Source organism: Corythoichthys intestinalis, chromosome 3 (genome assembly GCF_030265065.1).
Source record: "Corythoichthys intestinalis isolate RoL2023-P3 chromosome 3, ASM3026506v1, whole genome shotgun sequence".
Lineage (NCBI taxonomy): Eukaryota > Metazoa > Chordata > Actinopteri > Syngnathiformes > Syngnathidae > Corythoichthys > Corythoichthys intestinalis.
In genome coordinates, this window is record NC_080397.1 from 34,997,038 (window position 1) to 35,013,674 (window position 16,637).

At 39.2% G+C, this 16,637-nt stretch overlaps 1 protein-coding gene across 2 annotated transcripts in view; it reads right to left on the reverse strand.

Moving 5' to 3' along the window:
• The window catches only part of galnt9 (polypeptide N-acetylgalactosaminyltransferase 9), a 117,996-nt gene that overhangs the window by 62,853 nt on the left and 38,506 nt on the right, over window positions 1-16,637 (reverse strand). For both annotated transcript variants that reach the window (XM_057832311.1, XM_057832312.1), the window contains exon 4: window positions 12,451-12,625. In XM_057832311.1, the coding sequence (XP_057688294.1) occupies window positions 12,451-12,625 (175 nt within the window). The remainder of the gene's footprint in view (window positions 1-12,450; window positions 12,626-16,637) is intronic.

Here is a 16,637-nt window from a genome sequence, read left to right on the forward strand (position 1 = left end):
AAAACGAGTCCGTCCTTCACATAGCCCGCCAGGCTGTTAAAGAAGGCGTCCACCAGAGCGGCCATGTTCCATGAACTGCGCCTTGCCAGGGTGCGAAAGTCAATGGAGTAGTCTGCCACAGTCCGGTTCCCCTGACGGATGGACATCAGGCCCCTGCTTGCCTCAGACGTTGATGCGCCCCTGTCAAACACCTTCATCAGCTCCTCGGCAAAAGCATCAAAGGAAGCGCAGGCTGGAGTCTGCCGGTCAAATTCTGCTGTTCCCCAAAGCCGAGCACGACCCATCAGATGTGTGATGGTGTATGCCACTTTGGCCCCCTCAGTGGCAAAAGTTCTGGGTTGGAGGAAAAATTGGAGCCGGCAGCTGGTCAGGAAGGCACGCACCTGGGTCTGATCACCGTCAAAACGCTCAGGGTTTCCAATCCTTGGTTCTGGGGCCGTGGAGTGCTGAAGGAGTGGTACAGACGAGACCGGAGTGAAAGGCGGATCTGGAGCTAGGACTGGTGGGGGGGGCAAGTTTGTGAGAAGCTGCATGACCTGAGTCAGCATTTCTTGTTGTTGTTGGATCTGGTGTTGTCGTTGGTGACCAAGCTGAATCAGCGACGAGATGTCCCCCGCCATCTGATTCAATTCCCCCTTCGCATGTTCCAGACGCTGTATGGCAGTCAGGGTGTTTGGGTTGCTGTTGTCCATGTCGGGGATGTTGTGCGCTGGGTTCTTGCTGGTCAGACCGTACTGTCACGGACCCGACAGGGGAGGACCACAAATGCGTCACGTTTTCAACAATTTATGGACGAGACCAGCAGGGCAGGTGAAATGATGGCAGCAGTACAGACAAGGGCTAGGCAGAAGTCAGGTTTCCAAAAGCAAAAGGCAGGTCAAGTTACCAGGACAGGAGAGAAGGCGGCAGTCGGGCAGGTTCAGATTCGGCAACAAGAGTCAGATTCAGAGAGCTAGGCAGGCAGGTAACAGGCAGGCTTCGCAGACGGTCTGACAGAGTGGAAGTGAAAATCTGGGCTTTAAATACACAGGTTTATTGCTGAATGCAGCAGTGCTATTGGCTGGGCTTTGAGTAGGTGAATTGAGGACAGGTGGAGATAATTGAAGGCAATTAGGCCATGCTGCAGCAGGGGCTGAGGCCATGACAAAAAGTCTGATTGGCAATGAATAATTTGGCTTCAAATTTGCTAACGTGCACTTTGCAGAACATGATGACAGTCATTTTGGATCAAATACTGTGTAAACACTTTTTTTGGACTTTAATTGGCAGGGAACAAAAATGGCTTTGGGTTTCTCATCTATTTCATATTCTGCACTTAGCTAGCTTTCAAATGACTCGTTATGCATTGTGTGTGTTTTTTTTTTTTTTTAATATTTACTATTTTTAATATAGTTTGTGTTTTATTTAAGAATAACAATTTATGGCATTTGAATGGGTGATTTATTAGGATGTATTGTCACTATGAGAGTGGTTGAATTAGTTTTAAAAAATTGACAATAATATCGCATATTGGCAATAATTTATTAGAAAATATATCGTCTACTAAAATTTGTTATCGCGACAGGCCTCGTCAACACTTAGAAAATGTATCAATTCAAAGTTAAAATTATGATTGAGTTTTTCAACACTGACATATTTTTGTCTATTATTTCTTGTTGTCTTCGCGCCAACTGAAGAATGTAGCTACTTTTTAAACTTCAATCAATCTATATAGTATTGCCGATTTATTGCTATGAGGTTAGAAAAAGCACACATTCTATTCACATTCAAGCATGCTTAAGACCCTAAACAGTCCCTGAACCAAAAAGCAACTATCCTACCACAAGGACCCATGAGGATGATAAAAAATGAGGACACATACAGATTGAATGGCGTCTGTACGTGTCTTTCCTATATATCCTGTCTAATTTGCACAAAGATGAGAGAGAGATGAGAGATATTTATCCAAACCAGGCAAATTCACACTGAGACCCATAATACTGCCTTTCTGTGATGAATAACCAGAGATGGGAAAATGTGCCAACACCTGTGGTTACTTTTTTCTCACCTTAGTTTCATTTCATGGGTCGCTTACTAATGGTGTATATCTACTGTCTGTTCTCGGAATATTTGTATTACAGGAAGAAGGACACTAATATATTGTTACCACTGATCCACAGCCAAAATATCTTTTTAGTATGCTAATATTAAAAAAAAAAAAAAAAAAAAAAAAAAAAAAAAAAACAGCAGCCCACGAAATTATTTTTCACTGCCATATTGTTCATTCATTCAAATATTTTCTATGACTTATCCAGCAGTTGCAACTATGGTCACTCTCATTACCAACTAGCTTTTGATGCAGATAAAAGTAAACATATTGAACCACTCTGAAATGCGGAATGATCAAATAATGGAATTAAATTGTTTTAAATTATTTCTTAAGAGCAGCAGGGCTGCCATTGCCTAAAATTATAACCCCTTTAATTCTGACATGGGCTAAATGAAGTAGAACAAGTGACCAGCCATGCAAGAAGAGATTCAGTTTTGCTATTTGAGGTTTTCACTCAAGACCTAAATGATTTATGTGACAGGGTATCCATCCATCCAGCACCCAATCACTATACCGCTTATCCTCACTAGTTTATTAGGAGCCTTTATATTACAAACACTTGCAAATGAAAATTAACTTATCTTGTTATTATCTTGATAATATGACACCAAAGGTTATGAAAAACAAAAACGAAATACACAATTGGTCACATTTAACACTCTCCAAGTCATTAACTTTTAGCAATTGAAATAAGTGACATATCAATATACTGCATAAACAGCAGAGCAAATAAGAAGTACTCAATTTAGTAGACAAGGTAGGATTGAGGTCTAAACTCCTTGCAAACCCAACACTGCACGACTCTGAACGAGGCAGACAATTCAGCCAGATGGCTAGCTATTTCAAACATTGTGTGGTGCATATGACATGAAACCAAACTAGGACTAACTTAAGCAACTTCAAAAAGATGGGTTCCCTTTAAAGAATAAGTTTGTACACTTTTCTACCGCCTGTCAGGTTTATACAGTATTTAATCGCATATTCATGGTGGCTGACATAACAAAGACCAAGATTCAAAGAAAGTAAAAGCATGAAAGGAGAATATTAATGTAGTGTCAGGGTTTGTTTTTTTTCATTGTGCGTTAGAGACACATGAAAAGCTATTTCAGCAGTCTCATATTCCATTCATCTGTTTCTACACTTGCTGAAGCTGTGACTGATAAAATCAAGGCTTGCAGGGTGTGTGTTCTTTTGTTGTTTTCCAAAGAGTAGATATGAATGTTGTTGTAATGTATATACAGTACTTTGGAAATTTATACTAAAGCATTCAGCTAGTAGAGTATGAGATAACCACTGTAAGGTCCAAAGCTTGGATGAATAATGGGCTGTATTCCATTTCTATTATATTCTAAACATTCAGAAATACAATAAATCGCGTTATTTCCATCAATATCAAGACATACTGTTATAATCCGCGAATGCGTAATACAAGATTGGACCCAAGAGCAGACAACAATTGAGGGAATGCGTACAACGGTTTATTAATACAAACAAAACAAACACGCGATCGCAGTAAAGGGGTCCATGACAATAGGTCGACAGGGATCAAATAACACTAAACTAAGTGGTGGGCAGAGAGTCAATAAGATAACAAAAATGAACACACTCAATACCTGCACAAGGTATAGGAATCACACATACACATACACACAACTACACACAAAAAAAACAGCTGACGACAAGCTAGCAAATCCAAGGAGCCTCAAAAGCACAAGTGTCGAATGACAATCAGCAAGTTGATATCTCGGCACTTGTCTTGGATCGCCGGTGTTCTGACGAATGGGTAATCTAGTCAAATTGATATCCAAAGCGCTACTTAGCATGCGCACGACAACCACGCTCCTCCATGAGCACATGTCAAATGTCCTTCGAGTTCATCTACATCTTTTACTATGACATCATTGCTGTAGTTGTTGCTGCTAGTTATATATATATATATATTTTTAAATATATCCATTTTATAGTGCCTTTTGACCACCAAACTCTGTAAGCAAATACGTACAGTGTATGCACGAAAGACTGCAATAGAATATTGATGATATTGCGAGGTAACAGCGTTAGGACATTAACATTGTCTGATAATAATATATTTATAATATATCTAAATAGACGTGTCAAAACGTAGAGTAGATGTGTTCAACATTAAGCTGCTTTTAACAACGGGGAGATTACTCTGACGAAGGAGCGCAAATCGACAGGACACGTTTATATACTAATGTTGATTAGCTGGAATTAGCTGCAAGTGCGATGTCGGGAACTCCCACACAGCTGGCTCTGTACACAAAACAAAATCTAACCAGCAGCAGAATGTGACACATACAACATTTAAGATTCAAAGATGGTTTCTGGAAAAAAGAAGGGGGAAAAAATCCTCAAAGCCAAAGTGCAATTGCATCCACTCAGCGGGGAACGGACGGTATGTTGCTAACGGTTAATCATTGATAATGCAGGCTTGCAACTGTGTGCGTAAGTTTGAATAAACAATAAATAACAATTTTCCTTTGTCTCGTCTGCAGTCACAGAGTTCAGGAATTACTGACAGAATGTCCGTATCACTATGCACTGCTGTTTCTTCCCATTAATCTGGTGTATTTGGCAAATGAGGCAAAGAAAACAAGCCCGGTTTGAAGCATGGCTCTGCTTTGTCACAAGGACAGAATGACAAAATGTTAGTGTTTAATGCGCAATGGAATCAAAGCAGATGGGGGTTAACTAAACTCAAATAATACATTATAATTGTCCAAGCACAAATTCCAAATATTTGTATAAAAGAAATCAATACATAAGGAAAACAAAAATGGAAATCCCACATATGTACCACTAAAGGTTTAGATCGTCAAAATCATTTATAGTTTGGTCATGTCCAGTCTACTATTTTTTCAATGTTAGAAAACCTCTATTTCAGAAATGTCCAAAGTTTCAAAAACATCCTTAAAGTGCCTATGACAGCAAAAATCATGCTTATTTCATATTTCACGCGGTATTTTATGCTCCTGAATGAACTGGACTCCTTGGATGTGTGTGGAAGCGATCGATATATATATTAAATTTTTGGAATCCCGCACCATGCAAATAAAAAACTTCCTGTTTGAGGAGGAATGCGAATGTGACGTCACCCGGGTCAGCGTCTCACAATACAGCATTGCTTAATAGCATGCAAATAGACTGTGGATTCAGGTGGTTTTGGGGATTCATTCGTTTATTTTTTGCATCACACCAGCCGAATGTGCTGCGGGGTTTTGTTGCTGCACCAGCAAGAGGCGTGCAAGCTTTTTTGGGTTTCATAAACCCTCATCCCGTGATTGGCCAAAACAAGTCCGGCAACTGTGGGACCATTGGACTGACGAGGAAGTGAGTAAACATCGTGTTTTGTGTTATGTCAAATACTGGGATCATTGCACACATTTTAATATGGAGGTGGCTTGCATTTTGTGGCTGACAATGCTCCTTGTCCACTGAGAATGCCGCTCGGCTGACGATCGGCGGCTTGTCCACATGCGCCTCGGTCGTCTTCATGTGCCTGCCGGGAGAGCGTTGTACTCGGCTTTTGCTCGTGCGATTCTCTATATCATCCAGACTTCCAGCCCCCTCTGCCCTCTTCGTGTGCCCGGCAACAGACCACTATTCTTGGGTTGCGCTCGGGCAGCTACGCTCTCCTCCGACGTCGGCTGGGTTGTCCGGTGGTCATTCTTCAGCTGCTTCCCCGGCAAACGAGCTCTCCTCCCCGTAGCAGGGGAACGATGAGCTGTAAATTGCTCACCGCCGGGGCGGGGCAGGTGTTTGCCGACAACCCCGCTGCCGTGTGAGATTATCCGGGGTTGTTTTGTGTGATTTTTCGCTTTGAAAGGCGAGAATAAGACTTTGAAAGGCCGCTTGGTTCGGATTAACATGTCGGCTAGCTATCACGCCTCGTGGTTTGTTTACGCTCTCCGAAGCCGGGGCAGGGAAATGACAAAAGCCGAACTAACTCCGGTCCCATATAATATTTTTCAGAAGGTGCAAGAAGTCGATAGTTTTGACCATTATGGAGTAATTTTGCCATGTTGTATTGAACAAATGCATTTTGAATATTTCATATTCCATTTAGCACAAGACTGTTATTTGTCATGACCATATCATTTATCTAGCAATTGGGGCAAAATACTTAGATAAAAAGAATATCCTGTAAAAATATTGGAGTAGAGAGATTGAAACATTCATGACATTTTGCTCCTCTGTGTCGTATTTTCCTTGTTCTGAATCTTCCCCCCTCAATAGGCTGAATTCTAAATCCGATGAAATTGTGACCCTGCCGACTTCATCATCCAGCTGGGGACATTAGAGCGCTATAACGACAGGCAGGTCTAAACGGCAGATTAAAAGACCAATTTCACGTAATCTACGCTTTTCCAAATTGTTGTATATAGTCGAATCGTATCAAAATATGATTCTAATTCACATAATAATGCAATTTAAGATTTTTTTTTATGCTGTTGCAGGCACTTTAAGCAATGTTAAAGACTAAAAGGATTAGACAATGTAATTTGCTTTAATGCTATTAATTCCTCCACCACTTATTCTCACTCGTCACAGATGATGTAAAAAAATATTTGAGAGCGAAAACAACTTATTTATTTTTTGTTACAAGTATACATTGCATTGAGGACCGTATTAAGTAACCTGGCGAAAACTGTCACTTGTCATTGAACAAGAAGGTAAAATAGTCTTTGAAACAAACAGGTGCCCAAACGTATTATACACTCAATACAGTTATGTCATCTTAACCAGTAATGTGAACCGACAGCATTTCTACTGCAAATACACAGCAAACCACTGGGAATGCCATGCCAATGAATCAAAACACTGAAGCTGCAAGTTGGCAGCATTTTTTGCTGGCACGAAATGCACAGGCAACGAGCACAAGGTCATTGATGGAGACTCACAACATAGTGGAACCATCCATCTTACTAATCACTGGATGTGTCATGGTGAATAATCATATTATGATAAATAGCTGACACCTTCCATTGTGACAAATAGGTTGTGTAGACAGAGGTTGAATCTTTTGGAATAAAGGAGGTGCAAAAAATGCTTGCGCAGAGACAGTAGATTATGCAAATTCACACGTTTACACTCACAAACATGCACACACACATCCCAAGTCACATCCTGCTTTGGTGAATTTTCTCAACTCTTACCCATTTACTGCTGGATTAAAAAAAAAAAAAAAAAAAAAAAGACTTTTAAAGACAGCATTTTAAGGGCTAGCTTGTAGGTAGAGTAAAATGCTTAGACAGCTTGGCACTTAAAACAAAGTCTGTGCAAGGGCCCTGCATGAGATGACAAGAAAGGAACATGTACAAGGTCGACATTTAAGTTTTGAAACAGCATGCATATGATGAACTGGTCAAGACAATCAGGGCATCAATTTTAAGTAATACTCTGAGGTAATTATAGAAATTTTAACTACAGTGGTACCTCGACATATGAAGTAAAATTTGACACGTCATTTGTCTTGACATATGACGACATGCCTGAAATATGATACGACGGCATCACAATTATTTTTATTGTTTTCCCGCATGATGGATGCACGGGGAATTAATTTTCTTGTGAGAGAAATCAACTTGGGTCCCAAGAAGGTTAGTGCAAGTGATCAAAAAAGGAAAAAGGTGACGGTTATCATTGAAATTAAGAAGGAAATTATAGAAAAAATGAGCGTAATGTGCGTGTGAGTGAACTGGCTAGATAACACGGCTCACCCCCCCCCCCCCCCCCCCACACACACACACACACAATGTAATTTCCTCCAACCTCCATTCGCCAGTAAGCTAAGGTGACAAAAACGCTTTTGAAATTTTTTCATACTTTATTTGTTTTACATTTCTTATTTAATGCATTTGTTAAATTAAACAGAACATGGCTCGCCACATCCACGTGCACCCGCCGTCTCCTGCTACCTCCGTTCGCCAGTCTCTAAAAGTTGAGGTGACAGTAAAAACATTTTTTTAAATATCCATTTATTATTATTATTCCAATTTGTATTTATAATTCATTTGTTTTTCTATGTGTAATTGTACCTGTAGTATTTATTAAGGATTTAGTGTAGGTTTTTGGGCTGTGGAACAAATTAATCGTATTATAATGTATTCTTATGGGAAAATCCTGCTCGACATCCGAACATTTCGACTTACAAACCAGGTCCTGGAACGAATTAAATTCGTATGTAGAGGTACCACAGTTGTATTAAACTACTTTGATTTCAAACTAGATGACGACAACGAAAATATTTCGTCAAGGAACAAGTTTCATGACGATGACGTCACGATGACAGAGATGAACGAGATGAAAATTTGCCATGGTTTGCGTCATAAATTCCCAATGTGTGATATTTTCTTTTAGTATGTGTACTTAACAGCATTTAGCAGTGTTTGGTCATGTCACTCATGTGACGTGTTGCGCCCCCACCCAACCCCCCCAACCCTCCCGCCTCACACACCTGCTTGCCTGTGTCCATTCCAGGCTCTTTTCGTGAAACATATGTGTCAGGTGCTACTTGGTAAGTTTTGCTTTCTTATCTTAGCTAGATATCCAATGTTGCTTTAGCCTTTAAAGGTCAGTGCTGAGTTATCATAACACACTAAACTAACTTGTAGCGTTAGCATAGCATTCACGTTAGCATTAGCATTTAGTGCAGTGACTCGGTGTCTTCTTAAACTCTTAGAAAACATTTTACTTACAGTTTGTGGCGTCCAGGTGAGTTTAATTAATTGCAAATAATGTGCCGTTTTCCTGCTGAGTGTGTATTATCATCATGAAAATGGTGATACCCTTGCTATCCTCGTACAGTTATGTGCTCGTCTGTCATGATCAATTGAAATTGTTGGAAACCTTTTATTTATTTATCTATTCATGGAGAAAACCTTTGAAGTTTATAGACGAAAACATTTTTGAGAATGGTCGACTAAAGCTAGAAGAAATATGTCTGAGTTTTCGTTGACTAAAACTACACAAAGGCCAACACATTTTGAAATGACTAAAATATGACCAAGACTAAGTACCGTATTGGGCCGAATATAAGACAGAGTTTTTTGCATTGAAATTAGACCGAAAAAGAGGGAGTTGTCTTGTATACGCGGTCTAGACGTTATACCCATTCACGACACTAGATGGCGCCAGATATCATTGAAGCGATGTTCTGTCATGACAGATCTCAGCTACTCTCATGTTTAACCAGGTTGCATTATTTTATTGCAATGTTTTTCCTCATTTATATTTGTTTCAAGACTACCGTTACAGTTAGACTTCACTTTGATGGTTAATGCAGTTATTGCAATTTTGTGGTTTTATCACAATAGATTGGTTTACATTTCAAAAACCAGAAGACTTTCATTTACGAATGTGATTGCACTTTAGTTTACATTAGGGCTGTCAAACGATTAAAAATTTTAATCGAGTTAATTACAGCTTAAAAATTAATTAATCGTAATTAATCTCAATTAATCACAATTCAAACCACCTATAAAATATGCCATATTATTCTGTAAATTATTGTTGGAATGGAAAGATAAGACACAAGATGGATATATACATTCAACATACAGTACATAAGGACTGTATTTGTTTATTATAACAATAAATCAACAAGATGGCATTAACATTATTAACATTCTGTTAAAGCGATCCATGGATAGAAAGACTTGTAGTTCTTAAAAGATAAATGTTAGTACAAGTTATAGAAATTTTATATTAAAACCCCTCTTAATGTTTTCGTTTTAATAAAATTTGTAAAATTTTCAATCAAAAAATAAACTAGTAGCCCGCCATTGTTGATGTCAATAATTACTTACACAATGCTCATGGGTGCTGAAGCCTATAAAATCGCACCCAAGTGCCAGCAGAGGGTGGCAAAACTCCATGAAACACAGTTAACAAGTTGGCATTTCACTGTACTGTAATTTAAATCTGTCTGAGCGGGGCATGTGCGTTAATTGCGTCAAATATTTTAACGTGATTAATTAAACAAATTAATTACCGCCAGTTAACGCGATAATTTTGACAGCCCTAGTTTACATATTTAAATGTTCAGATATTAAGATTTGAATGAGGCAAAATAACATGCTTTTTCTCTCAAATATATTGTTATAATCATTTGTTTCGGATGTACTGTAATTATTTTCTGTATAAAAATTAATTTGGTGTTCAAAAAGTCTTTTTTCAAACTTGAGTCTTGAAAAAGAGGGGGTCGTCCTATAATCAGGGACGTCTTATATTCGGGCCAATACGGTATTTTCGTCCAAAACACTAAGACTATGACGAAAATTAAAATGGCTGCCAAAAATACACTGTATGGAACTATAGTTCCGCAGTTCCGTCAATTAAATAGGGTAAGAAAATAACTTTGTGTTTTGGGAAATGTTTAATTTATTTGATAGGCCAATCTGTAGTCATCGCTCAATCAGTAAAAGAAGATGCTTCTATTAGATACCAGAGAGCTCAAGACTTGCTTAAATAGACAGAGTGCAAGGGTACTCTGAATGGACCAAATATTTTGGTAAACCTTGACATTGAATTTTGATTTTCATTGAATTTGATTTGCATAGTAATAGGATTCCAACTTTAAGCACCTGGCAGTGGAGTAGGCATTTGCAAACATCAATACAGTCAATTAATAGAATGCATGTGCTGAGAAGTTTAAAAGCCACCAATGCTCCACTGACTCAAAAACTTTAGCGTTACAGTACTAACCACTTCTTGGATAAAAAAATAATGATAAAAAAATCATCACTTCACCTGCAGCTTGATGGCACATGTTTCTATGGCTGAGAAGCAGCATGCAAGCACAAAAGGTTGAATGGTACCTGCCGGGCTACACCGGAGACATAATTAACTTGTTGTTGTAAGCTTCCAGAATTTCGCTTCCTGCATGACTGTTCCCCAGCAACAAAAACGTGAGGACGTTAAAGGCAAGATTCAATGAGTTTGGTGTGTAAAACATAGACAGCCCCGAAAGTCAACCCCATCAAACACTGGGGTTAACTACTAGAACATTTTCTAGACTGCATTCCAGGTATATGAAGATTGCAATTAATATAATTTGATTTCAATTGAAAAAAAAAAAAAAAACAGAGGGAAAAAGCCAGAAGCACTAGAAATATTTAATATCATTACAAAAATGATGTGCACAAACGCAGCGTATGCAGTGAATACTCATGGAATATAGTAAATTCAGAGGCGATTTTATGTCTGTCGGGCTGTCAGAGGTGAGCATTGGGGGTATCGCAAATAATCAGAGAATGGCCAAACAAACAGAAAGTATTAACTTACAAATACCTCTTTTAAATTGAGGTTGTACATTCAATAAATAGAGGTTTCTTGGTTCAATCTATCTTTGTCAAGCAAGAAGGAAAGCCACCACTGAGATGTACCCTTGCATTACTGCAAAGTGCGTCGCTTCATTTTCAGATATTGAGGTGAAAGTGACACCTGTATGACAAAAGCTTCATCTTCTTTTGCACTTCGTGTTGGCTAAAGAAATATTGAAAGGTTGTGCAGGGGACGTTGAGTGTGTGTTATCAGTCGATTTATGTGTGATCATCAATCCATGCCTTTTATTGCCGATCAAAATACCACTAGCCGGCATTTCTGATCTTTCAGATTTCTGTTGGATCATATCAAGTTTATCCAGAAAATAATCAGCCTAAATATGACTATAAACCTGTTGTTTGTTTGTTTGTTTGTTTTACTGCATTTATGAGGTCGGATGGATTATCACAACATATTACATATCATATTACATATTACAACATATTTGAGGGAAATTACCTGGTCTGTGTCTAGCTCACAAAAAATGAGAGCACAATCAAAATGTTGCATTTATATTTTTGTACATATATTATACATTGCGTATTTGACATCCTTCACAAACATTGGAAGGATGACAGGCTGAAATATAGCACTGTACTTGAGTGAAAGTAGCATGTCGACTTTGGACTGAGACCCCCAGATGTAATTTCAGATCACTTAAATACACCCACAGCACTGAAAAAAAATAATGTAAAATGCTACGTGTGAATGCCATACTTAATTAAATTCACTCCCACAATCCAGTATTTGGCCTGCTTCCTTTCTTGTGCATTCCATGGTAGGTTTTAATCTAATGTGCCATTTTAGCCTATCCTAGAGAAAGGAATACCAACATTGCACATGTATTTGATAGTTTTATTACTGATAAGGTCAGGGAGTAGATGAAAGTGTATATTTCAGCGATAACGCTAATTTTACAAGACATCCTGCTGTATTGGAAAGCTTTAAAGGGCACACGTTTCCAAAAACACAGGTCAGGCTTTGACATGTGTGTGTTAAACATGCCCTTCTCTTACCATCCAATGTTGAACTCGACGTGGGCATCAAAGAAGCCAACTACAGGGGCCGTGGCTGCATTCCAGCCATGTATTCTGGCTCGGATCAGACCTTCCCTTTTGTTGTTCCTCACTATCTTGACCAGACCCGGGTAGCGTTTGTTCACGTACTGATCCAAGTTGAATTTCAGCTCCACTGAAAAAGGGCAGATAGGAAAGAATTGTCCATTAAAGTGACATGTAAAACCAGCTATAAACCGAAATTCAAATGATTGGTTGACGAGCATTTAAAACACTGAATTTCTCCGTCGGCTTTTTGGCAAGCTTGTGCGAAGTAAAATTTATTGTTGAATGTGTTTTCTTCATTTTACCTTCATCTATCTTCATGAGAAACGTAAATATAGAAGTTTTTTCATACATGTCAATTACCAACTACTGCGTACACTACACTGCTGAAAGTATTCCAAGAATTTCATCAGTATATACAAAATGATTAAAGTATAACAGCAATATAATTATATTACATTTTCTACACCAAAAAGGTGTAGCTGCTTATTTGATTACTGTTTTGTTGACAAATCGCCTGGTGGATTGTAACATCACGTAAATAGCTATCCTCTATTGCTGCTGGTGAAGAGGCTGGTTGTCATCACTAAAAACAAAGTTTGCCAGGCAACCGTCCAGCTGGACAAATTGCTTTCTGTCTTGTGTTAGAGGATAGATGGCTGCTGCTATGGTTTATTGCTGAGCGTCCTACTTTCAGAGAGAGAAATTAATATGAGTGCATGAAGCACACAAGGTTCGACCAGCAACCACAGCTATGTTTTGACTGTAGCTTGCAATGTAAACTAGACATTCATCCATTCAATTTGTATAGCACTTGTCCTCAATTGGGTAACTGGAGCCTGTCCCAACTGTTCACAAGCGAACTGCACGCCACATACAATAGAGACAAACAACTGCTCACATGTACATGTATAGACAGTATAGACAGTGGGGCAAATAAGTATTAGTCAACCACCAATTGTGGAAGTTCTACTTGAAAAGATTAGAGAGGCCTGTAATTGTCAACATGGGTAAACCTCAACCATGAGAGACAGAATGTGAAAAAAAAACAGAAAATCACATTGTTTGATTTTAAAAGAAAATAAGTATTTGGTCAATACCAAAAGTTCATCTCAATACTTTGTTATGTACCGTTTGTTGGCAATAACGGAGGCCCAACGTTTTCTGTAATTCTTCACTCTTTGCTTGGTGTAAAGAAACCAACTGTGGGAGCAATTATTAGAAAATAGAAGACATACAATACAACTGATAATCTCCCTCGATCTGGGGTTCCATGCAAGATCTAACCCCGTGGCGTCAAAATGATAACAAGAACGGTGAGCAAAAATCCCAGAACCACACGGGGGGACCTAATGAATGACCTACAGAGAGCTGGGACCACAGTAACAAAGGCTACTATCAGTAACACAATGCGCTGCCAGGGACTCAAATCCTGCACTGCCAGACGTGTCCCCCTGCTGAAGCCAGTACCGTCCAGGCCCGTCTGCGGTTCGCTAGAGAGCATTTGGATGATCCAGAAGAGGACTGGGAGAATGTGTTATGGTCAGATGAAACCAAAATACAACTTTTTGGTAGAAACACAGGTTCTCGTGTTTGGAGGAGAAAGAATACTGAATTGCATCCAAAGAACACCATACCCACTGTGAAGCATGGGGGTGGAAACATCATTCTTTGGGGCTGTTTTTCTGCAAAGGGAACAGGACGACTGATCTGTGTAAAGGAAAGAATGAATGGGGCCATCTATGGAAAGATTTTGAGTGAAAATTTCCTTCCATCAGCAAGGGCATTGAAGATGAGACGTGGCTGGGTCTTTCAGCATGACAATGATCCCAAACACACAGCCAGGGCAACAAAGGAGTGGCTGTGTAAGAAGCATTTCAAGGTCCTGGAGTGGCCTAGCCAGTCTCCAGATCTCAACCCCAAAGAAAATCTGTGGAGGGAGTTGAAAGTCCGTGTTGCCCAACGACAGCCCCAAAACATTCCTGCTCTAGAGGAGATCTGCATGGAGGAATGGTCCAAAATACCAGCAACAGTGTGTGAAAAGCTTGTGAAGAGTTCCAGAAAACGTTTGGCCTCCGTTATTGCCAACAAAGGGTACACAACAAAGTATTGAGATGAACTTTTGGTATCGACCAAATACTTATTTTCCACCATGATTTGCAAATACAGTACATTCTTTAAAAATAAAACAATTTGATTTTCAGTTTTTTTTCACATTCTGTCTATCATGGTTGAGGTTTACCCATGTTGAAAATTACAGGCCTCTCTAACATTTTCAAGTGGGAGAACTATTTAACAATTAGTGGTCGACTAAATACTTATTTGCCACACTGAAGATGCAGCGTTCAGGCGGGGCAAGAGCAATCAATCCATTGAGAGAACATGTCTTGTGATATTTTGTGATTCTCACAGTTTCCCCTTCACTTGTGGAAGTGCTTATTATTGGCATCTGTTTACCTAAGCAAAGGCTAATGTTAAGTCAAACCACTTGAAAATGAACACACATCAAGAATCTGTCCCCATTATCTTAACTTACTACACATTAAGTTATGAGAAGAGCAGAGACGGCAAAGTGGCAGAGAACTGAGGAATGTGGAGTGCAGGCTCTGTTTGGAAATGATGGAAAACACACAGGTGCATCCCCGTACATTGTAATGGCAATATCGGGAAAGTGTTCAATGTTTTTTGTCGTGGAGAAAATGACACTTATGCATTTTATAGAATCGTTACACATCGATTGAAATATTTCAGACCTTTTGTTTCTTGTTATTTAGGTGATTATTGCTTCCAGATTAGCAGTGTGACATACATATTTTGTATTCTGATAGATTATCTATACGTTCAAGTCAAGAATAGATTTCCAATTTTAAAAAAGGTGCCACTATTTAATAAATGACCCAATTGGTTGCCACCAACTTTTCCACTAGAAAGGTCTGATACATTACAATGTTACAGTACAATAATATAGTATTGGTGTTAAGAATACACTACTGTGGTACCTTTACATACGAATTTAATTCATTCCAGGACCTGGTTTGTAAATTCATATGGTCGTATGTCGAGTGGGATTTTCCCATATGAACACATTATAATTCGATTAATTTGTTCCACATCCATAAAACCTATGCTAAATCCTTCATAAATACTGCAGTTACAATTACAAATAGCAATTACACTTAGCAAAACAAATACATTTTAAAAATAAATCGGAATAATAATAATAACAATGATAATAATGATAATGTACCGAATCGGATTCTCAGGCTACGTCTACACTACGACAGATAATTTTCTCCAGGGTATTTTGCTGACTATTTTTATACCTGTATGCACTTACGTTTAAGGTGTGTTTTAGGCCCCCCTCGCTTCAAGGTACGCCTGCATTTGAGCAAGCTACGCATGCATAGAAAGGAGCAGTCTCATATGTTACGTCATAGCCCGCGCAGTTTACCTCTGAACCGGGAACTCATTACTCGCCGGCGGGAAATTTTGAAATGACCAGGGGTCGGGACTCCATTTTGTGATTAAGTTTTTTGTTTTTGTTTTTTGGTGAACGCAATTGAACGCATCACATGGGAGCGAGAGTGAAGGGAAAGTATGCTTGGCTTTTGCCAGCAGTCACAGAGTTGTGATTGGAATAAATCTTTAGAAAACAACGAAAGCCTGAGGGAATCGTTACGTGGACTGTTACCATCAATTCTCATTTGCGCTCTCACCACTTTGAATACGACAACTAGAAGCATATGGTGTGGTGCTGCGTATATTTCCTTGAAGCCGCAACCAGGAGTGCTTGTGCATAACAGTGGCGATCCTGGAAGGGGCGACAGTTTTGACAGGCAGAAATGTCATGAAAAAAAAAAACATCGCGCACTTGTTTGACTGGGGGTATTACGCAGGTCACTTTTCGGGGTTTAGTCTTCCTCTACGCATTTTTATATACCCATGTTCCGTCAGCATTGAGTTTGGCGGGGCCAGCCCCGCAACTGGCTGATTGGAGACAACGCGGGAGACAAGCTCTGTAAAAAAACACTCATCGTCGCCTCATCCACGATGGAAGGACCACAAATGGGCACTGAATTGAAGCATATTATTGCGACGTAGTTTGAAGGTTCAAGAAAAATGTGTGGAAAAGAAAAGAGGAG